The following is a 23737-nucleotide window of genomic DNA, read 5'->3' on the forward strand; positions in this document are numbered from 1 at the left end:
TCTCCCTTCCCTTCCCTTCCCTTCCCTTCCCTTCCCTTCCCTTCCCTTCCCTTCCCTTCCCTTCCCTTCCCTTCCCTTCCCTTCCCTTCCCTTCCCTTCCCTTCCCTTCCCTTCCCTTCCCTTCCCTTCCCTTCCCTTCCCTTCCCTTCCCTTCCCTTCCCTTCCCTTCCCTTCCCTTCCCTTCCCTTCCCTCTTTCCTGAAATTGTTTTTCCATCAGAAAATTTCAGTTCATCAAAATGCCAAGGCAATAAATCAGCTTGAATAGGGAGAGGATAGGCTAATTGGTAGCATGACTGGGATACAACATACTGAGGTTGTGTTTCCCTTTGATTCTGGGCTGAGAGTTTCTGAAAGGTCTGACTTTCTTATCTACATATAATGGATATATTTTTGCAGGAGGAAAAAGTATTTTTACACTAAGTATACTGCTCAAATAAAATCAGTTACTGTAAATCAAACAGGCACAAGCAATTGATTCGTACCCATTGACATGCTACAGTATTGTCACACTTTGTGTTTAAAATAAAGACCCTATGAATTTCTCATTTAGTATTTCATCCCTTGTAACCTGTATTGGAGAGATATTTTACAAGACCTGATTAACATAATTGTGTATGTCATGATTTTCTTTGCTGCTAAGTTTGCTCATATTAATACCAAATATCTAATTCCCATCTTTGACAAAGACTGAATATGTAGATGGACAAATTTTTCATGGCTTGCAGACAAATGGGGGCATGTGAATTCCTCTATGACTTGTAAACAAATAATTTAAGCACAGGAAGATCCCAAAGAAAACTTCACTTTCCTTGCATAATTGTCCTATTAAGATTACAGGCAAGATGGCTTTTTATATCTGAGGTCTGACCCAAGATACATTAACCAATATAATTTCTTCTTAAAGAAGTCTCGCCTCTCCTTCCCAAAACCTATTTACAGGACAAAGTGGATAACTCTTCTAACAATATCAGCATGGTACACAAGCAAATGGAATTTAGCCAAACATTCTCCAAGGTATCTCGCTATGAATTAATGTATTCTTCCTTAGGTGATCATCTAATTTCATCTCTTAGCAGTAATCAAGAAAAATGTGGAATTTAAGGAACTTTTTAGGGTTCTTATTCTGAACTTTTAGTATCATAAAACTGTCAATCCTGAGGCAGGGAAAATGATGGTTATGAACCAAAATATTTTTAGGTGAGTTACAATTTTTTGTTACATCCTTCAAGTCAGAATTCCTGAGGAGTATAACCTGAGCATGCTGCTGATGTCATATATTTTCTTATTTGACTGTAAAATCCATGAATAGTGACTGCAGTTTTTCAGGAGACTGGAAGAGTTAATACCTCTAACAGGAATCCAGAGAATTCAAGCTTTTCGTTTAAGCCATGCAGGGAAGTCAGGCCAACTAAAAAGCATTTTGGACTTCAGTCACTTGATGGATTGGCTGTATAGTGTTAATGTATATATTGTATGATCGATGTGGCTGACTTATTCACCTGTCAAGTACGTCTGTCTCTTTGTGCTGTACAGCTTAAGGAATGAAAAATTTAGCAAAAATATGTGAAGTCAAAGAATATTCAGATTCATGGTTCACCCTGTTTGCCAATGAATTTAATTTTGAAATGATAACCAAGGACAACTCAAGGGACCTTTCAAAAGAAATGGAAGTGGTTTGCTGTTCACAGGGATCAGCTGAGTTTGTATTTTTCTCTGCATGTTGACTTTGTGGTTTGTTTGTCAGTAGTGATTAGAAAACTTCCCGTATTTGCATACAATGCAAGCAGGCCTAATAAAAGCATGTCTTAATTTATAGAGAAAATTTTTCAGGGAACTTCCACTTTCTATTGAGACTGAAATAGTCATTGCTGTTGTATGCTAGATAATCCTTTCTTCCTCTTCCCCTTCCCTTCCCTTCCCTTCCCTTCCCTTCCCTTCCCTTCCCTTCCCTTCCCTTCCCTTCCCTTCCCTTCCCTTCCCTTCCCTTCCCTTCCCTTCCCTTCCCTTCCCTTCCCTTCCCTTCCCTTCCCTTCCCTTCCCTTCCCTTCCCTTCCCTTCCCTTTTATAATGGTTTCTGTGACTTAAAGTAATTTCAGTCCAAGATAATTTTTCTAGACACCAGTATCTGTTGTTGGATAGAATTAGGGAAGAAGCTCATTCCGTCTTCTGAAACTGCCTTGAATACCATTATAAACATTGGCAAGTTTTTTTTAAGAAGCACTGTCATATTCTGGAATAAATAAATGTTAGAGCAGCTGTATGGAAGATCTAATCTGTTAGAACTGTTTCAGCAACCGAGGGTGTGGAGGAATAATTTACAGCTTTATGTCATCTTTTATAGTTGTTCTTAATAAATTTAATTAGCTCCGCTTCCAGCTGGTGGTAGACATTGCAACTGATCACTTTGGTTAGAAAAACAACACAAACTGTACTGTTTTCATTACTATTGTGTAATATCAAATACTGTATTAATATGAAAACATAAGAGTGCCCTGGGAAGTTCTTTTCCACAGAGCTAAATGCTTCTGTTATTTATTGAAACATAGAAATTCTAGTACAAAATAAAACACATCCCTCAAACCATGGAGAGAAATTAGCGTAATGCAAACTCATAATGTCATTTCTCAGTGCAAACTTACTCTTTTGACATGATAACTGACTTAATGGATGGGAGATGGATAATACGTAACAGCCTGATTTTTAAAATTTTTGATACTGTCTTATATGAGAGTCTCATATTCAAGCTGGGAAGAGATGATCTAGTTACCTTAAGGGAAACATACATTAAGCCAAAAAACCCCAACATGCTTATGCACGAAGAATTATGTCCATGTGAAAGGGGGAAACATTAAATAGTAGGAACACTCAGGACTATGTTTTGTTCATCTTTACTTAGCATAAACGATTCAAACAACAAAATAGAGACTGTGTACATAAAAGAGATAAGAAAGAGCTATTTTCTAAACAGTCCAGCAAACAGAGTTAAAATTTGAAATTGGTTTGATAAATTGGAGAAATGGTATGAAATCAGCATAATGAAATAAAAAAAAAAAAATCAGTGAGAATTTATGAAGAAGAACTACTCTATATGTATATGAAACAGAGGATTATTGGCTAAGAGTTGCCAAAAAGGGAGATTGGACTAGATGATCTTTCGAGGTCCCTTCTAATTCCTAACATTTTGTGATTCTGTTAAAAAAAAAAAAAAAATTTAGAAGATAGCAAGAACTGAGTAACAGGATACTGCTTAGTGTGGGTACATATTAAACCATCTTTCCTCAAAGCTGATGAATTCCTGGTTGCTGCACTGTGCCAGCATTTTATGACAGGAAAGGGGTAGATGGGAAAATCAAATGGAGAGCAATTAAGAGTTTAAAAGAGGAGAAGCTTTAGATACATGGAAATGCCATATCAGGTAGAGGTTATTGGGTCCTATATGTATTCTCTGAAATAGGGACTTTTACCTTGAAAATATTAGCTGGAGTTGATCCTTCCAACACTGGGCATTCCTGCTAGTGATCTAGGAGCTAGGGGTTCTGCCATTTACATCCTTTCTTCTGCATGAAAAGAGGCCTAAAATTTCTGCATATACAGACCCTAGGGACTATCTGCCTGCAACAGCTCACTGGAGTCACAGAATATGGGTGGCAAGGCACAGGAACAGGCTGCCCAGACAAGCTGTGGATGCCCCATCCATGGAAGTGTTCAAGGCCAGGCTGGATGGGCTTTGAATAACCTGTTCTAGAGAAAGGTGTCCCTGCCCACGGCAGGGAGGTTGGAACTAGCTGATCTTTAAGGTCCCTTCCAACCCAAACCATTCTATGATTCTATGGTTATGTGAATACGGAAGTCTAGGATAAACACCAGATAACACAGGAAGAATCAAATACAAAGGCCGTCACTCTAAATAAGCATGCCTGTAAGCTATTGATGTGTCACTCTTGAGAAATATTTTTTGCCATGCTATCCCCTGCTGGTTCCATCTAATTCCCATTTGGAAAGCAGTCTTTAGCATTCAGCAGCTAATTCCTGCCTGCCAAGCGGGTCCTAAATCACACAGGTTCTCTCCAATATCTGTTCCAGGAATGTTTCAGGTTAACTTCTGTTTCAGTCTATATTAACTACTGACATGTCCCAACTTCTCACTTGAGGCACTGCTATTACGTGAGGAACACAAGCTGATCACATAACACAAGTTCACAAACTGTAAGCATGTTCAATTTTGTACCTTTGTTCAAGTAAGCAAACTCTAGAGAATGAAAGTATCTCCATGCCACAGCCATTAATTTTAATTTCCTTTTTCCTGTGATGTGCTAGGAGTTGCTAAATTTTGCAAAAATCTATGCTCTGAACAAAAGAAAGAATTTTGAAAAAAATATAGTGGTGTACTTAGCTATCTACCTTAATGTTCTCTTTCTGACAGCTTTAATCATGCTGTGCATGAAGCTGATGTCACCTGACCCTCTTCTGCTCTAAATCAGAGTAAGAACATTCAGGTCAATATGTACTGGTCTAAAAACGTCTGGAATGAGTTCATCAGGGTGGGCTGAACAAAACAGTGTTGACTGATATAATGCACACAATCAATACTACTTTACTGCATGGCTATTTGTAGTCACAAAGAGATGAAGGTTAATGCAGGCATTGCCTTTGAGGATCCCAAGGGTAGAGGCTTAATCTCCTTTTCCCTCAATGACACTACTAACACTTAAAAGTAGTTACGGGAGGGGCACCCCTCTGACGATGTATGATTCATGTTTGCAATGCTGTTTCATAGAATAATCTCATTCTTGCAAGACTGAACAATACATCATACATTTTAATGTCAATAAATATTTGAAATTGCTCATTTCTTAGGACTCATAATAAATTCACATACATTTATGAATACATTTGTTATTTTTCAGTAAAATAGCCAATGCTTTTGCCAGAAGTTCTGGGAATACAAGCAACATAATCTATCAAAAAGGAGGCAGACTGGATAATGTATGTCAAGACAAAGTACTCCAAGACTAGTGGAATTCACCAAGAAATAAACTTCTGGGTGACTTCATTGTTAATAATTCACTGCATATTAATATTTTGTTGTTGATTCTCTGTGTTGCACACTGCATAGCCTTCCATGTTATCTGTAATCTTACTTAACAATCCATTTTATTATAAAACTAAGTATACTCTAAATCTTTTATTTCAATGTTATTCACAAGACTTTAAAATATGTGACAAGCTACAGCCTCTTATTTATACAGTCTTATTATTTATTCACAGAATACTGAATCTGTAACCCAGAATCATATTTCTATTGCTGATTGTAAGCCACCTAAACTGTGCCCTTGAAGTACATCAGCAGCTCCCAGACTGAATTACAGCCTTCTATACAATTAGTCGTGTTACACTATGTGAGAACCAATGCCTAATTATGAGCTCACAAAGTGGTGCTCTGAAGCACAGCCTTCCCCTGCATTTCTGATTGCTGCTGCAATTAAGGGTTTACTAAATTTTTGAAAATGAAGAATCCCACTGTTCATTTGCCATGTTAGGACAGGCCTTTCTCTGTCCTGTGTCACCAACCATATTTTCTTACATTTAAGACCTCTATAAAGTTAATAAGACAGTTACCAAACAACAGTGGTTGCAAAAACAGATACTGTTTCTATGATGCCTGCTTCATTAAAACTCAAAGGTAGAAAAGTGACCATGGCATCTGTTTCTGACTTCTTTAAAAAAAATATGTTTTAGGTACTATCATTTTTAAGCTAACAGAAGCACAGTTGAGTATCTACAGCAAGCATAGTCTTTCTGCTAGAACACACTGAATCCAATTCTGATTATTTCTTATATGAAAGAAGCCATGCAGAAATAAAGGGTGGAATTCTCATATGTAATAGCTGATAGGAACAAGGCTCAGACTGTCAAGATTTAAACTGAATGAATGACTGAAAGTACTATTTCTGCTTGCCTGCAGGCAAAACCATCAGTGCTCTGGCTCTTTTAGGAATTTACTTTGTGAATTATAAGTCAAAGTCTTTTCATTCATATTAGCAACACAAATTCTTGGATAAGAAAGGAGTCATAATATTTTCAGTGCTATTAGAAGGTTGTGAATATGTTTTCTGATCCACCGTGGTATGCATAGTGATTAAAAATCGTGAAAAAATAAGATGGTTTTACAGTTAGTTACTTTAGCTATAGTATACTGCCCTGGGTTTCATGAATAAAGCAAGAAAGAAGATTAAACAGCAGGAAAAAATGAAAAGCAATACTAACAGAACAGGCTGTTCTCCATATTTGCTAATCTCTGAGCATGAGTGTGATTATGGTGTCTGGGCTTTTGTGGAAGAAAACAACCTCAGTCATGTGGTATCATGAGGAAAATACTCAGCTGGGAAAAGGGATGCAGCTCTTCTGCAGATGTGTGTATGTTGGTGTCACTGACCTCTTAATAACAACAAGAACAAAAAAAAAACCCAGCAAAACCTGAGAAAAGACTGTGGAAGTCTGAAGAATAACTTGAGGGCAGATGGGAAGAAAGGCAAGTGCTAGTCTTTCAGTCTATGCAGGACTTAATTAAAAATGAATCTAAGTCAAGACCATAGTTTGAAAACTCTGGCGAAGGTGAATACAAACAAACATGATAAAAATGTGAGATTTAGGATATACTGATAATCTGAGAAGGAATATCTTCCCTAGTCACCAGATGTAGTTTCTAAAAGGCAATGAGCAGTATTTTTGAAATAGTGAAAGAAAAAAAAAAAAAGAAAAAAAGACAGTTTTGTTATGCTAGTTGTTATTGGAGTTACCACACCAATTAGGAATAACATGACTGAATGAACAAATCAAGATGACGTGTACTGGGTATATTTTAGTCTTGAATTTTTTCTCTATCTGTGATTTGTCGACAGAAGCAGAGGTTTTCCTGGGTATTACTAAGGACCTGAGACCCTCCCCATTTTCCCCTCTCTAAACTTATCAGGTGCTGGACATTCATGGTCTAGATCCTGTGAAAGGGAAAATTTATGTCCTTGTCTGGCTCTCCCAAACCCTCTGAGCACCTGCATTTGTTCTTTAAATATCTTTGGGACTGAATTGATTGTTGCACTGACATAATTCAGAAATGCAAAGCAGAATGTGTTGCCTTCCATCAGCAGATTTTTTTTTTCTTATTCTTATGATCTAAGTTATTTGACATGAGGCTTTTCCTTGGAAGAGAGAAATAAACAAAAAATCAGACCAAACTGAACCACTGAATCTGCTGTAGCTTTGTATCTGTGCCTTTTAACATTTTTAATATAATTGAGAATGCTACTTAAGTTCTTGACACAAGCAGAATTTGCACTGTTTCTTATGAATTTTAAGTGGCAATTTCAGACTAAATGGTAATTTTTTGTGTACAGTAATGAATACTTTAAATGTGATCAGTGAGAACATTCTTTGATTAAATGAATGTAAATAATATCTTACTGGACTTAAAATTATCTCCATTTAACCGCGCCTAGAAATGTTGTTTTATGGAAGTTACATCTTTAGTCAGGAAAAGAGCTGTAGCTATTGCATTGAAATAAAATAGCTTATTTCATGAAGGAAGGTAATCAAAGGCATCAAGAAAATACATTTCTGTAAAAAGATTGCACTATGTAATCTTAGTATGATGTATTCATCAAAAGACTATGTTCCATAAGCATAAATGATTTTTGTTCATTCAGTATGCAAAAAACATAAGAGGTATAATCACAATTTAATGTAAATGTGAAGTATCAGAAAACAATGGTCAGGTTTATTTTCTGTTGACTGGACTGTGTCTTTATGCTCTGGTAGGTCAGTATTAAAAATGAACGCACAAATGCATTAAGAAAAAGAAGGAATAAGGAAGAAACTTTTTGGAAATCTAGGACAGTATTCAATCAGGAAAGATCCTTATAACCTGCAGTTATTTTTGTTATATGCCAGTAGGTCAAAGCATATTGCTAATACACTGCTAATGGGCACACTACAGCAGCAATTATGCAAAATAGTGCAGTATTCAAATAGAATAGTAACGCTTTTTTGGCACAGAATGCTTTGAGTTTATGTTATGCTTTGAAATGGGAGGGATGATCTCAAGAATTGTTCTACCCTGGAAGAAATGATCGTGCTGCCCATCACTGTGCCTTTCACGCTTTCTCCTGAAATGAAGGGTGCCCAGGAGTGCTCAGAAAAAATAATGGATTGCTCTAAGGACTGAGAGAGAAACCAAACCACAGCAAACTCTATTAATGATGTCACAAAATAAATCTGAGAAGCAGAAAGCAAGTAGAGAAAGTCTGTAAGCAACTCTTTAAGCCTCTGGTACAAAATAAAACTTCAAAACCAAAGGAAATGCAAGATGTGTAACATAATCCGATCAGTTTTGTGATGGAGATTATAGAAGTAAAATGTACTGAGGAAAGTGATAAGGTGTTTTTGTCAAAGAAAAATAAAACTTTTATATAAAAACATAATCATACCCTGTAAATAAAAAAGCATATTTTTCCAGTATATCAATATTAGGTGTTTAAATAGAACAATTCCCTCCAGAGGCCATGGGACTCATGAAATAGTAAAGGCTGTTTAATATGGCTAATTAGTATCATGTTAAATCGAGCATGCTGAATATACACTTCAATTGCATTACAAGAAGTGTTTGGGAATGGGAAATGACTGCAGTATCTAATACCATTGAGGGAGCGCTGAAACATTAGCCTGAAGCTTCAGTGAGTGGGTTGGAAAGAACTTGCCCTCAAGGGACACCTTTGCCAGGGTCACCATTGCTATAGACTGGTCGTGCTGCGGGAACTCAACCACTACTGGACAGAGAACTGGTCAGCTAAGGCAACCTGGCAAGAAACTAGTTCACTTGTTAATCCATCCACTAAATCCATCCTGCTAATTGTTTCATGTCAGAACCTGCCTCAGCTTGATAGATCCCAGGCTGGGTGGCTTCATGCCCAACCAGTAATGGGAACACTGGGAGGAACTGGCCTTGAAGAACTCCTCACTGGGCCTTCAAGATGTGGCACTGGGGCAAGGCCAGTTTTCCTCATTGTGGCCTTGTGAGGAAGCTTGGAGTTCGGCAAGGGTGAAAATAATCCACATGGGGAAGGTTAGTCTTATCTAAATCAGTCTTGGAAATGTTTATAGGTCAACTACAATCTTCAATTCTGTAGAGCAAAGTGAGTGATTAGATACCTTGTCAGTGCTGAGCAACTTGCCCTCCTAGTTTACTTCCAAATCCTAGCCCTCTGCTTTCCTACGTTATACAATTATAATATTAGTTCCTGCCTGGGGAGTTCACCTTTGGTAAACAAATTACTTTTCTCAGAAAGCAGACTCAGATGTGATCTGGGACACTTTGGTCCCAACTCCCTCCCATTTGTATTATCACTGCACTGGTTTTGGATCCCCATGGCCCATGTGGTCACCAGCAAGTCCCCCCCAGCACCTCACACAGGAGCCTGTAGAAGCCATAGTCGTTTTCATGCCACTAATAATTTCACCATTCTGCTGGTGCATGCCACAGTCTTTTCATTATTTCAAGACACTCAAAAATGAGTGCCTCCCCATTCTTCTCAAATCCCCCCATCTTCGTTACTGCTAGAGAATGCTGATCCATCAGAGTATTTGCAGTTGCTTCTACTTGGGGCACAAACCCAGAGGACAAAAACAGTAAATGGACTTTCATATGCTGGCACAGAACTTCTTTAGTGAAATACTGATCAAAACATGACTAAATGAAAAAGACAAAGTGTGATCCTTTATTTTACCATAACAGTGCTCCCAAAGATTGCTTTAACATATTTGTGTCAGCACCTTTAATCTTCACTTTGTATTTCAAAGATATGCACATGAGCCAGTAAAGTTAACTTCTGCTTGAGGCTAGACCCAAATAACAAGATGTAAAATAATTTTAAGATGCAGCCTTGTAAAGCACTTTATTTTCTGCAGAAGTACTGTACTAAAAAAAGGAAATTCGCAGCAATTTTGAACTTTCTGGGATTTAGGTCCCCCCTCACATACTGAACAATGCAAATCAGGGGGGAAGCTGCTGGAGCTAACAGTTATGGTAGATTTAAGCTGATTCCTTGGTGCTACCCTAAGCATATCTGTATTTGTTCATTGAATATACTCATAGTTAATAATGTGTTTAGCAGTTTTCTGAAGCAAAGTCTAAATCCTTCTGTTATTCAAATATTTTTAAGGCCTAATCCAAAATGGAAGTTATTTTATTATGGATTGAGTGGCCTTGTCATGACATAGACCTGGTGCCACAGCACTCTAACTCTGTCCCTGCACACCTAGACAGTGTCTCTGTACACCTCCCAGGGCACCTGCTTCTACTTCCACCTTTTTATGCCTCTTTTTTTGTGTTTTTTGTTGTTGTTGTTGTTGTTGTTTTGTTTTGTTTTGTTTTGTTTTGTTTTTTTCAGGAGCTCCTTGTTCATCTGTGCAGGCCACCTGCTACTTTTGCTTGATTTCTTGTCCATCAGGATGAGCTGTTCTTGAACTTGAGGAAGGCGATCCTTGTAGATCAGACAGCTCTCCTGGCCCCTCTTCTCTCTGGGACAGTGTCCCATGGGATTATTCCAAGCAGTCAAGGGTTATGATCAAGGGGATCTTCAGATGGTAGGAATTAGGGTATTAAATTGCATTTAAGAGAGAAAAAGAAGTCGATGTAAATTCTAGTCCAGTGAACAGCAAAAATTTTTGCTGACTTCACTAGGTCCCTGATGTCTTTTAAATTCTCTGTATTGCTTTTAACTACAGCTTTTTTTTTTTTTTTTCTATGAACTGTACCAGGAATGCTAGCATCAAAAAGATGTGAAAGGAAGTGGAATAATAAACTAGAGAACAAAAGAGAGACTGGATATATGAATAACTTCATACATAAATTGAAGAAGAAACAATATACACTTATCTGTCTTGCATCTTGTTATTCCTATAGTTGAAAAAAAAAGGTGACGTGTCTCAATTTAGGCTTATGCTCGATTTCACATAGGTGAGATTAAATGAGATCATTTTCACACAGATTATAAAACTATAAAGGATAAAAAAAGGACTGTAGATCCTCAGCTGACCAAGTATTCTTGTATCATTCCCAGCAAAAGTGGATCTAATAACTTTGATGCATAAGCGAATTATGTGGGTATAACATGTCATAGGACATTGGTTGCTCTGTATTAATTACTCATGTGCATATCCAGCTATAAATGTGATGCAGGTTTCTTTTCAGAGATGCAGAGTACTTTGAACAAGTTTGAAACCTCAAATACTTCACAATAAATAAAATCATGCAACCCTGAGCAGCACTCCTGCTTGCTTACCTTAAAATTGTTCTTAAATGTGTCTCAAATATCAAAAAATACTCTAAAAATCTGTAACAAATGAGACTGAAAAAACAATAGGTGTTACCCTTAATATTATGATGCTTATGAAAACACCACATGCGTGTCAAAGCTTGTTTAAAAGACTATATAGCACATCTACTGTTTCCTCTTTATCCACTAAATCAGCTGTCTTGCCAGAGAAGGAAATTATATTTCTTCAACATAACTTGCTCTCAACAATTATATGATGGAATTTTTTTACTATCTCGTTATCCTCTAGGTGTTGATAACTAGATTATTTAATAATTTGTTCTAGTATATTTCTGGCAATAAAAGCTAGGCTGACCTGATAATTTCCCGGGTCCTGCTCTTCTTAAAAATAGGTATAATGCCTGCCTATACCCTCTGGTTTTCTGCCTTATATGTCCTCCATAAGGTTTTGAAAACAATCACTAATAGTCCACACACAGATTCGGTTAGTCCTTTAAACACTCTAGGGCGAATCTCATCATGCCATGAATTCACTTATTCAAATACTGGTTAGCCAATACTTATACTCCATATCCTTTGGTTAAAATTGATTTTCTTAAACAGCGGGTCAACTACCCTCTTTTGCTAACGCAGAAGCAGCCTCTTCTGTATCATCTACTATCTGGTCTCCTTTCCCACTAAGCAACAGCACTATAAAAAAGCAGAGGAAGTTCCTCTACTGATAATCTTTTTGTTGCCTTCTGATACTGTTACGTGGCTTAGCCTGTCTGGCGTCCCGTTAGATGACTCTGCTGTTCTTTTCTACTCACTTCTAGTCACAGAGCTTTGATTCCATATATTGTACAATTTCTTTTCATTTTTCAGGATGTCAAAGAAACTTGATACTGCCATATTCTTGGTGAGAATATTCTGTTCTACCTAAAGCGCAGTCAATGCAAGATCTTCTGCACTCCTTTTGTCCCTAAAATTTCTTTCTAATATATCTTACTTACCAGTTCCCTGAGCTCATTAAAGTCGGTCCTCTCTGAAACCATTATCATATTTCTGCTGCTCTCAGTCCTTCCTTTTCACCGTGAATATTTTGTGGTAACTAAATTTTTAACCAACGCCTCTCAGTCAAAATCAAATCTAAAGTAACCACTTCCCAGTTAGTTTCTCCATCTTGTAGGCTGACCCTGACCAGCAGGTAAGCACCCACACAGTCACCATCTCACTCCCCCATCTCATCTCCCATGGGGATGAAGGAGAGAATAGGAAGAGCGAAAGTGAAAAAGCCTCATGGGTTGAGATAAATGCAATGTAATAAGGGAAGGAAGGAGGGGAAAAAAGCAAGTGATGCAAAGGCAATTACTTTCCACCTCCCACAAGCAGCCCAGGCAGTCTCCAAGCAACAGCTACTTTGGAAGGAAAAGCCTCCCGAGATTTTTTTCTCAGCATGATGTTATATGATATAGAATATCCCTTTAGCCAGCTTGGGTCAGGTGTCTCAGTTGTATTTCTTCCGCAGGTATTACCCACCTCCAGCCTATTCATTGGGAAGGCAGAACAGGAAAAACAAGAAAGCCTTGAGGCTGTGTAAACACTGTTCAGCAACAGCCCAAACATTGGTGTGTTTAGTCACAAATCCAAAACACAGCACCATATGGGATCCTACGAAAAAAGATAACTTCATCCCAGCCAGACCCCATACATTGTTTTGAAATAAGTAAATGTTCTCAGCGTTGTCAAGAACTTTGTAAACTACTGATGTCCTCGCATGTTATTATGCTAACAGATACTGTGATAATGGAAATTGTCCATTACCATCATATGAAGGCTTCTGTCAGTTGCTCTAAAAAGCCTCTCATAATCTTCTGGACAAATAGTCTGTACTAGATCCAGGATATAACACAACCTAAGATTTTTTTTCTTTTCTATTTAAAGTTTCCTCAGAACTTCCCATAAGTCTCTCTCTTATCCTGTTTTGCCTATAGAACAAGTATTTATGAGAAACCATTCAAAAGCAGAGGTAGAAGTGGTTATACATGTCAGAAACCACAGAACATTTGCAAAAATCTTTTAAAATACTGTCACAGGGACACAGGAGACCATGGTTACCATGCAGTTGAGAGCAATTATAAAACAGGGGGGTTCTGCTTCAAAAATAATATTTCTATCACTTCAGCTGAGGGTAGCTATATGATAACACTTCATACTAATATCATGTATCATGTAGGCTCAGATTTAATATACTTCTGGTTGTCTCATACTGGGATCCCACCCTTGAAATTCCATCTGAAGCTTTCAGACCAGACCAGGCTTGAAAATGTCTTGCTCACTTGCCTCTGATTTCACTGCTGAGTGGCTGTTCTCAGAGCAAGTCTATCTGCATTTCAGGCACAGTAGAAATCAGCCTTAACTCATTTTACGGATCTGGAGCATAGATTCTGTATTACTTTTATGAAAAGTGAGGTTTATTGAACAGAAATACATGTGTGCATGTTTGCCTGTCAGTCCCCCTAACAATCTGTAATGCTTCACTAAGCTTAATTGATGTTGAAAAAAAGGTGGGGGTTTCTTCAGGTTTGTAGAAGCTGTATGAAAAGGCACATGGGAATAGGAGAAAGACACCATCTGAACACCTGAGGAGAAATCCAGTCTTGTTAGCAGTTGGTTCTCACCCTTGACACACAAATTAATGAAAAACCAGTTCTGTTGCTTCAAAAGTATTAGTTATTCCACTGCACCCTGCAAATTAAAAACTCACAAGAACAAGGCCATAGCCAAGAAATAAAGCATATGGATTAAAAATTGAAATAGCACTCAATAAAAAAAAAAAAAGAACAAAAAAATTACTGATGGTAGTACTAGAAGTGAAGACATTAGTAAACACCTCACAAATCGCCATACCAGTCTTTTTGCCAGTTGGTTTAGTAAATGACATATTTTTAATTTGTGTACTTCATTATAATTTTGTTAAACATCACACTTTTATATGGGACTAAAGTCTGCTTCTCCTCTCCTGCACTTCCATTTTCACTTCAGAAAGAGAAAAAAGGATGCATGGAAGGAAAATTAAATTATCAGTGCATAAACAAGTAAATAAACACACTTCTAATGCAACATATATTTAAATTTAAAGTTCAAATTCCAGACTGAGCACTTGGGTGGGGTCTTACAGCACTTAATGTTCACCAAGCATAACCCCAGTGGCTTTAGGATCCCTGGAACAAAACCTGTGCAAGACAATTGCATACTGCGTCTTCATCCTAAACGAATGTCACTGTCAAACATATTTTCAAATAGCTTTTTAGTAAAGCAAGACTATGTAATACTTCTTACTGTTTCAAGCTGCAGCCTCTTCCTTCGGATTGCTCTTGCATTGGCAAATAACACCCATAGTGTGAATACTGAGAAGCCAGAGACCAGATTTTTGGCCTCAATAAAGCATAAGGTATTTTCACAAAGAAATACAATTCTGGTCCAACCAATTTAGTTTTATCTATTCTTCTGAATGCCTTTATTATCATTTAAATATCCAAAATATTTTATTTTTTACAGCAAACAGAAATTCTGGTGTTTGTTTCCAATTAAAAGAGGGGCATTATGTGTATATTGTGATCATTGCATCTAAGCATCAGTTAGGAATTTTGTTTTCTGGGCTTACTCCTGGCTGGTGTAGGTTAGTTTTTTAAGAAAGGCTTCATACGGACAGTCTTTACCTCTGGTAGTTAGTACATTTTGCCCTGGAATCAGTCAGCAGATACACATAATGTCAGACACTACAATCCTGGGTCTTTTATTCATATTCCAAACCTTTTGGTGTGTACAGGAGCTTGACTATATTTCATAGGACCATCAAAGAGCGAATGGAAGAAAATTCCTTTGTCTCATTCATGTGCTACACAGTGACATTGGTAGATATATTTCATGTTGCCATAATTTTTCTAATAAAAAATGAATTGTAGCAGTTAAGATGAAATCTTACCTGTAAAGTGCTGAAAGTGGCCGCTTGTTGCCAGGTTTTGGTCTGTATGGTTTTGGTTCTCCTGCCATGTTGATATCTGTAAGCAAACATTTGATATTATTAAGCAAAACCTTTGGAAGTTATAGTGAGTTTACAAAGGCACCTTCAAGACACTGAAAATGAGTAAAAGACAGTGAAAATGGACAGCAGACCTAAACCACCTACCTATTTTTTACCACTTCTGAATTGATGCTATAAAACTTTCCTAAAAATTCTTACTGTGATGCATGAAGGTATTAAGCAAAATGTTGTTTATTTGTAACAGAGAGAAATGAAATTTTTAACCATACCTGAATTTCCACTCATGAAGTTGAAGCCAACAATGTATTTCTTTTACAGATGGAGACTTGAATAGTAACTATGAACCCAAGTCAAACTCTGTTGTAGAGGGCTACAATGGTTCTGAAGAATTTCCATTTAATATCTAGAGAAATGCACACTGATTTTTAACTGCCACTTCACTGTCCACTCAAAAAGAGACTTTTCAAAAGCAAATAATAGAGTATCTATTTCCTACCCCAAATAATTTTTTTCTTTACCTTTGCTTTTGTTTTTGTTTTATTTTGTTCCGTAGAAACACTCTGGCTTTAAAAATTGTACGGAGAAAGAGAAAATCTCTTTCACACATACTCTAACTTAGGTAGGTAATTATAATTCTCAACAACACCAGAAATCTTGTTCACACTCTTGAAAAGTCCACTTATATTATGCTTGTGTATTTACCCTTGATATTTAAAAATATGTGAATCTTAAACAGACATTAGTCATGCTGTTTCTCAGATTATTCTTTCGAATCGTACTCAAACACACACCAGGAACTACAAGTCCACCGTTTTGATTGCTTGTAACAGGTACCCATGGAGAAAGAAGCACTGACCCTTCTATGGAGAATACCTTGCTCAAGCTTAGAAAGCTGCCTTTATAAACAAAAAACTGTATTAAAAAGCTGCCTCCCTCTGACCGGATGTTGCAAAGTCAACATTAAACCAACTTCTGATTAGGAAACCAATTCCCTGCCAACTGAGTGATGCTACAGCTAAATCTCTCCTCCGTTTCACTAATATACAAAAGAGTAACATTCAACAAAATCATCAGAACTATTTCAGTGTAAAATTGCTGTGACAGACCAATGTATCCCATGTGCCTTGGAGTCACCTGCTGATCAACACTTTCAAGAAAGCAAATGTTCTTGGTAAAGTCTATGTTTAACCTGAAATTGATTGTAGTGGAGGAAACAGAAGTAGGAAGCTGAGGTGTAGAATGAGAAAGCCCAGTGTACTGAAACTAAAAGCCCAGATGTTTTTACTTTAGCTATTCCTGACATCAAAAGCTAGAGTAAAGCCTTAGACTTACTAACTGCTATTTCACACAAAGTGGAAAAGAATAATTCATCTGACTTTTTTTAAAGAATCAGAAATATTGAAAATCTTTATTACTCAGATTTTTTGACAGAAAACAGTTTTCCATTGGAAATTTCATGCTACAAACATTTAAAAGAATTTAAAACATACTTTCCATTTAAATTTTATATTTTTAGCTAAAACAACATTTATTTTAAATTACAAAATGTCCTGAAATGAAAAGATTTGTGTAGAACTATTTAATATAAAATATACTTTTCAGTAAAATTTTCTCCATATAAGGCATTTTGGAATTCAATCTGATTGTAGTTCCTTTTGTAGGAGCTGTATTATTCTTAAATCATAGTTTTCCATAAAATATTAACTTTCTCACTTTACTTATCTCTCTGAAGTTGGTTGAATACTACAGACGGGTTTCATACCTCCTTGAAGTGCTTTCTTGACCTTAATTTTAAGCAAGTGTTTTATTAAAAAAATATTAATCTTCCTCATCTATGGTTGTTAAAAATCACCTACGATTCCCTTATTTAAAGAAATATAAATTCTACTAATGTTGACCCAACAAAGTAAACGGCAAGCATATCTAAAAGCCACTGAGGAATTTTGATAGCTATGCTGCCTTTCCATTGGCTCCTGGAAATAACAGAATTGGAATAAAATTTTTATCCTGTGACCTTTATGATAATTAGACCTTTCCACACTATTTTAATATGTCAGTTTTAAGGTCATTGACTGTATTGACTTTCATCATCTTCTACTACAACTAGGTCATATTCTAGGAAAAAAAGTATAATTATAATCTGTTCTTGGGAAATACCTGAGGCTGTGGGATTTATCTTCACATATTTCTCATGTCTCTCATGTGCTTCTCTTTCAGAGCTACAGCCCAGGTCACTATTCTCAGGCATATGAAAATCAAAGGACTTTAAAAACTTCTTCACATCCTTCTGAGACAGATCAATGCTATCTTGATGATTATTCTTGTAGATCTATATTTGCAGCTCTACAATGCCCACTTTTAACAAAGATGAGTAGTGTAGAAGATCAAGGGCTGTTTGTTCCTTTTATTTTAATCAAATACTGTCAGAAAGGTAACACTGTAAGAAAACACGGCTGTAAAGCTGTTCAGAATCAGTTAAGAGTTCCTCACACTTAAATAAATCTCTAAATGTACTAGCAGAAAACAGTGAACTATGTTATATGGACAGTAATGGCCAGAATTTCTCTTTAACACAGGAAATAGTTCATAGAAAAGCTGTGCACATGGGGTTTTTCTGTTAATATGAAAGTGATTGAATAGCTGTGCAACTCCCTAAGCACCTTGTAGTAAGTTAACAGTGGATGCAGGAAATGGTTTGAAAAGTCAGAACAGATTTTCACCCCATTATTTTTCAGCACTATCTACTCCAACCTCAATTTTCTAACTAAGATTAGAAGTGAACTTGTCAACATTTCACAGGATAGATTATTTCTAGCCCAACTGGAAATCTTGTGAGATAACTTGTTCTCCTGCTTCATCCATCATTAGCTTCACAGCAGACATTTACATCTACTGGGTCATAAACTGTGTGTCAAATAAATTTGTTGTCTGCAGCACAGAAATTTACCTGCACTAATGATTCCACCCCAAGGGAAGCAGAGACGTATCACTCCTTATTCTGTAAAATTAGCTACTGCACTTGTACCTGAATATAAAGCAGACAACTTGACAAAGGACAGACATTCACATTGCTTCTATGTGGGAATGGAGCAGCCAAGGGACTCTCACATTATTTTTGCTGATCATAAACTATAACTGTTCAGTTAGACATCAACATTAAGATAAATTCAATACTGAAGTTCAACATCTTAAAGAATGAGTATGCATAGGAAAATGACTGTACAGACAACAGCATATTGTAATGCAGTAGCCTGCTCTTTCTCTGCTTTCAGAATCAAATGAGATTACTTAATTAGAAGAAATGGAACTTCAGTGCCATCTATTCCTGTTAGCACAGCAAAGGTTAGTTAATGCATAAGACCTAGATTTCATTTAAGGTTGTGTATCATTACTGGAATATATCTAATTTTGAACATGGTATTTTTATTTCTAATTATACTGAAAAGTGCATAACAATTAATGAGAAAAAAAAAAAAGAATATGCAAACCATTTAGCGAGAGCCATGACTGTATTCAGTGGCTACAGAAATTTGTCTGAAAGAGCAACTCAACACAGTATAATATATTTTTCTGCTATCACTGTTTCCTACCACTGCTACCTGCCTCCTCTAGGCTGTATAGTAATGACCAAGGAGATTGTGGTGCATGAACATCTCATTTTTGGAGAGGCAGTATCATCCAGCCTTGAGGCTTTGCTCAGACTTTTTCTGCCACAGCAATCTGAGAATCTGGTCCTGAAGACAACAGTTGCCTTCAAGCAACTTTTGCAAGTATTAGTAGTGATACCTAAAGAGCATTCATACCCTAGAAGTATTTCAGTACTTCTCAGTATACCTGCCCTTCAGATTCTCTAAAATGTTTTATTGAAGAAAAAAACAACAAAATCAAAACCAATCAACCATTTTGATTCACAAAAACAAACACCATAACCAGAAGATTCAACAGGCACTAGCTCAACCCATGAAAACTCAGACTTGGAGGTTTTCTGCTGCAAATCCAGGACCTATTTCTCAGGCTACATCTACACTATAAAACTAAATGGTGCCCTTCCCAGGCACTAACAGTCAGTTATCTCTTGGGTTAAACTGTTAGAGTGGTTCTTGGCATGACTTTTAGCTTCAGTTAACAAGTACTCTCCCATACAGTTTCTAGACATAAGTAGAAAACTGACATGAGCCAGGGACCATTGTGAACTGACATTTTAGTTGTGGCCACCCTGCTTTGCAGTGTAAGACCTAATGAAAGACAGAGGTTCCAAGCAGCCATAATTAAGCACTAATGACATGCCCTCTGAGTATGGGCTCCATGTGAGAAAGACTGGGAGCCACAGCCCGGAACTAAGAAAACTCTTAAGGGCCTCTGTAGCTAAACAGCTAATTTTCTAAGACATATTTTGTCAGATGATCTTCCACCCATTCTTGTGAATGGTTGCAGAAGCTGAGAGATTCCTTGAAAAATCCCACAGTTGCTTGACTTAAAATTTTGGATCAAAAAGGTTATAATTGTGTACTTCCAGACCAGATCTGCATTTATATCCAGGCAGAGATATAGATACAGGGAGATCAGGAAGCATTTTCTCCTTTTTCAGATGACCCAAAGTAGAAGGGACAGAGGAGGAAGGCCAAGAGATAGATGCAATTTAGAGAAAGCCTCTAGTCATGTGATTTATAGCACAAATGAACACCAGTAAAGCTAAAGCTAATCTCTTTCTTTTATACTCTTCTGTCTACCAGTCCTATAAATCTCCCTGCTGCACACTAAAGGAATTTTAATGAAGTCATATGATATTTTTTACATCATAGACTTCCTTTTCTCTTTATATGTTGCATTAATTGCATGTCGTCTCCTCCCTTTCCCTGATCTCTAGCACTGACATGTGAAAAAATACAGAGAGGAAAGGACGGTTCTCAGTTCTGTTCAATTTTGTGCCCAAATGAAACAGCTAGAAAGAAGAGACTTCCCAGAAAATTTAACACAAGCTCAAATTAACTTTCAAACCTAGCAAAATATTAAATGAAGGTCTGGGTCACATATTTCCTTTTGTATAATGGTATTAAAAATAATTTGCTTGTGAGCCTCTCAGCTGCATTTGGATTTTCTCTTAGCATTAAAATAATTAGCAGACTTTTTTTTTTTTTTAATAAAGGTGACAGCTATTGTTAATGCTTCATACAGAAAGAGCTGCTTGTTGAATAGTATATGAAATTGCTTTGTTCAACCATCTCTTCTTTCATTAAATACTGCTAAAATGAAATGAGGCTATAGGATTATATAAACTATCGTTCTTAACATGATTCAGTAAGAGAAGTATCAGGCATTGTCGTGCTGGAAAGTCTCTTTCTGTTCCCCAGGGAACTAGGTTGGTGTGAGGACCGATGACAGCTAAAAGCAGAAATCCTGTCCTGTCTATACACCCATCACAAAAGATTCCTGCAGGGTCCTGGGGACAGAGGTCTCTCCCTTGCCCATGTGCTTCACAGCTGACATGGAGCATTGGTCTGCCCTGGTTTTGGTCTGCTTGCTGCCATCCCTGCGTGTCCCACCCCAAGTAACAGCACAGTCACTGGGCAGAACTTCCTGGCCCCTTTGGGTGCATGACCAGCAGTGGTCCATGGCCTGCCCATCTTGCCTGGGGAAGGTGAGAATGCTGATTTTTGTGTGCTCTTTAGGACTGCCCATGGATTCTGCTGAGATTGCAGAGCCTGTGGCTGATACCTCTGGAACTGCCTCTCTGCTGGCACTTGAATCCCTGTAGATCACACTGCGGGGCAGCTGGAGTAACTGGGCTGGAGGTGAAGGGACACTATGGAGGAAAGGACATGTCCTGTGAAGTGCCTCCTATGGTAAGGAAACCCTGTTGGTGGCAATCCTCCCCATTCCTCCCCCTCAGCACAGAACTTGTGGGTTCTTCTGTGGGAAAATCCACGCTGTTTTTTTGCCCATGGAAGAGATTCAGACTCAACTACATGGTACTCTGTGGCCACGGACACTTATCTGCAGACCAGCTGTAAGTTTGGGTGTTGACTGTGGAAACTCTTAGTTTGTTTTGTGCCATGGCAACCATGAAGTTGGCTGTCAAATGAGCACTTCACCCCACCAAAGCCAAACTATAGATGCAGGCAAGTGTACTCTTCCTGTAAAAAGATCCTTTTAATTTAATCGAATTTTCAACTGCTCCGCTTCCCACCCAGAGAACAAGGTTTTTACCTGACAAGTACATGCAGAACATTAGCCTTGCCATGAGAATATACCAAATCAATGGAAAAGTACCTCAGGTACTTTCTGCTGTCTTCAGGAAAATGAGGCAACTGTTTTACCATCAATTTAGCCAGTCAAAAAAAAAAAAAAAAATTCAAGCAGGGAACTCTCATATGATCCAAATCCCTGCTCACACTGTACTTTCTTATTGATGCTATTAATGGGAAACAGAACTGGTCCTTGAGTTACAGCTTTTTTTAAGACACTGAGGTGTGCAGGGAGCACCTTTCTTTCTTTGCCTTCTCTTGATCACAATAAAGATGCTGTTTACAAAAAGAAAATAGAGCAACTGTCTTCTTTCAGATCAAGCACAGTCATTACAGGGCAGCAGCCAACAAACTCTCTGCTGCTTTTCTTTAGTAACAAAATATAGTTATTACCATGAGACTCAGACAAAGCTTAATGTTGACTAGATGTCTGAGTTTCTAAGCATTGCAATTAGCCTCAAGCAGCAACATTAAACAATATAATGGGGATACAGTATGAAAGATCTCATCTACCTCTTTCAGATTTCAATATGGTTTATTCTAGGGAACATGCCCTGAACCTCAATAATTTTCAACTCTTCCTCAAAATACATTTTTTTCTTCTTTCTTCTAATACTTGGATACTTTCTCTGCCCTACAGCCTTTTATCTAACTCTCTTTACTAATGCTAGCTTCCTGCTCCAAGCAATAGTTTTTCATGACATTTGAAATCTGAAATGTACAAAAGAGTTCACTATCCCCATTGCCCCAATCCCTTTGTCTTTCTCACTATTCTTCCTGAAAATGGTCAACTTTATTAATGCAAACATGAACAAAAAGTATTTATCCTAAAAAAAATCACAATAACAATATTTTGCCAAAATTTACCAATATTCTTTTGTCTGCATTTGTTAACCATGTTTTTTCAGACATTCCAACAAAATTTGCTTAAGTTTGAAATGCATTTCCTCATCATTTTGAAAAGTCAATGTTCCCAAGGCTTTCTGGGTGACACGAGCAGAATAGCCTCCACAAAAATGCCTTCCAACCCACAGCTCATTCTGCATGTTGCAGCAGCCCTGGGGTCTGTCCTGATTTGGGGAGGAGAGACCAGCAGCCCCAGGGCCATGGGGCAGAGGCAGCAGGAGATAGTGTGGGGCAGAGGACGTGGATGGGCACATCCAAGGTACTGTACTGTTAGGTCTCTCAGCTGGCTATTATACCTGTTTCTGCCCCTGGGGTTTGTTGGCATAATGGTCATCACTGAGAGGTAGGTAGGTACATTTTTGATACCCGAAACTTTGCTGTCAAAACCTTCAAAGGTAGGTCTGACCTTGAGGGTATTCCCACAGGGTAGACACTTTCATCCAGGCTGACAACAGATCAGAGAGGAATCATGCTGTGGATTTCAGAGTCTTGAACAATGATGTCCACCGATCACAGGAGGCTGGCAGGGGAGACAGGAATGGACCTCTGCAGCCCCAAGTTCACTTCCACCACTTTCCACTACCATTCATCTCCAAAACACGCCTGACTTTATCCTCATTCTTTGTCCTGAAATCCTTCCTCTATTCTTCACTATTCTTCTCTTCACAGTGATCTAAGCTTTCATCTTTGCCCCACTTCACTTCTACAAGCCTCTTGCCCCAAACAGCTATTTTCAACTAATTCTAGCTGTTCAATTCTCCTTTCCATATACCCTCTTTCTGCCCTCTTCATACTCCAGGTTTATCTGGACTAGAGGATCTATAGAGGTCATTATTTTCAAGTTCCAAATACACTTTGTAATTGCATAGCACAAGTCTTGTAGCATTATCCTTAAAATACAGTAATCTTTCAAGGCCAACTTTATGAAAATCTGCATCCCAAATTATAGAACAGTTTGGGTTGGAAACATCATGTAGTCCAATCCACCTGCCATGGGAAGGAATATTTTTCACTAGATTGGGTCCCGTCCAAGCTGACTGTGAACATTTCCAATGACGGAACATACACAACTTCTCTGGGCAACCTGGTCCAGTGTCTCACTGCTCTCATTGCAAACTTTTTTTTTCTTTTTATCCAGTATATCTCATATTAGAGCTCTGAAAAGTTTTGTCTTTGTAACACAATCATTGTAAAACATGTGATGGACATCCACAGAATTAGCTTGTAT

General features: G+C 37.7%; 1 protein-coding gene across 1 annotated transcript in view; it reads right to left on the reverse strand.

Annotated features, from left to right (window-relative positions):
* Nucleotides 1–23737, reverse strand: part of RALYL (RALY RNA binding protein like) — a gene marked incomplete at its 5' end in the record, with an annotated part of 185647 nt that overhangs the window by 58885 nt on the left and 103025 nt on the right. Inside the window, one exon of the mRNA XM_082045576.1 lies at nucleotides 15299–15374. Coding sequence (XP_081901702.1) covers nucleotides 15299–15374 — 76 coding nt within the window. The remainder of the gene's footprint in view (nucleotides 1–15298; nucleotides 15375–23737) is intronic.

The sequence above is a fragment of the Streptopelia decaocto genome (assembly GCF_964273445.1).
Source record: "Streptopelia decaocto genome assembly, chromosome: 2".
Classification (NCBI taxonomy): domain Eukaryota; kingdom Metazoa; phylum Chordata; class Aves; order Columbiformes; family Columbidae; genus Streptopelia; species Streptopelia decaocto.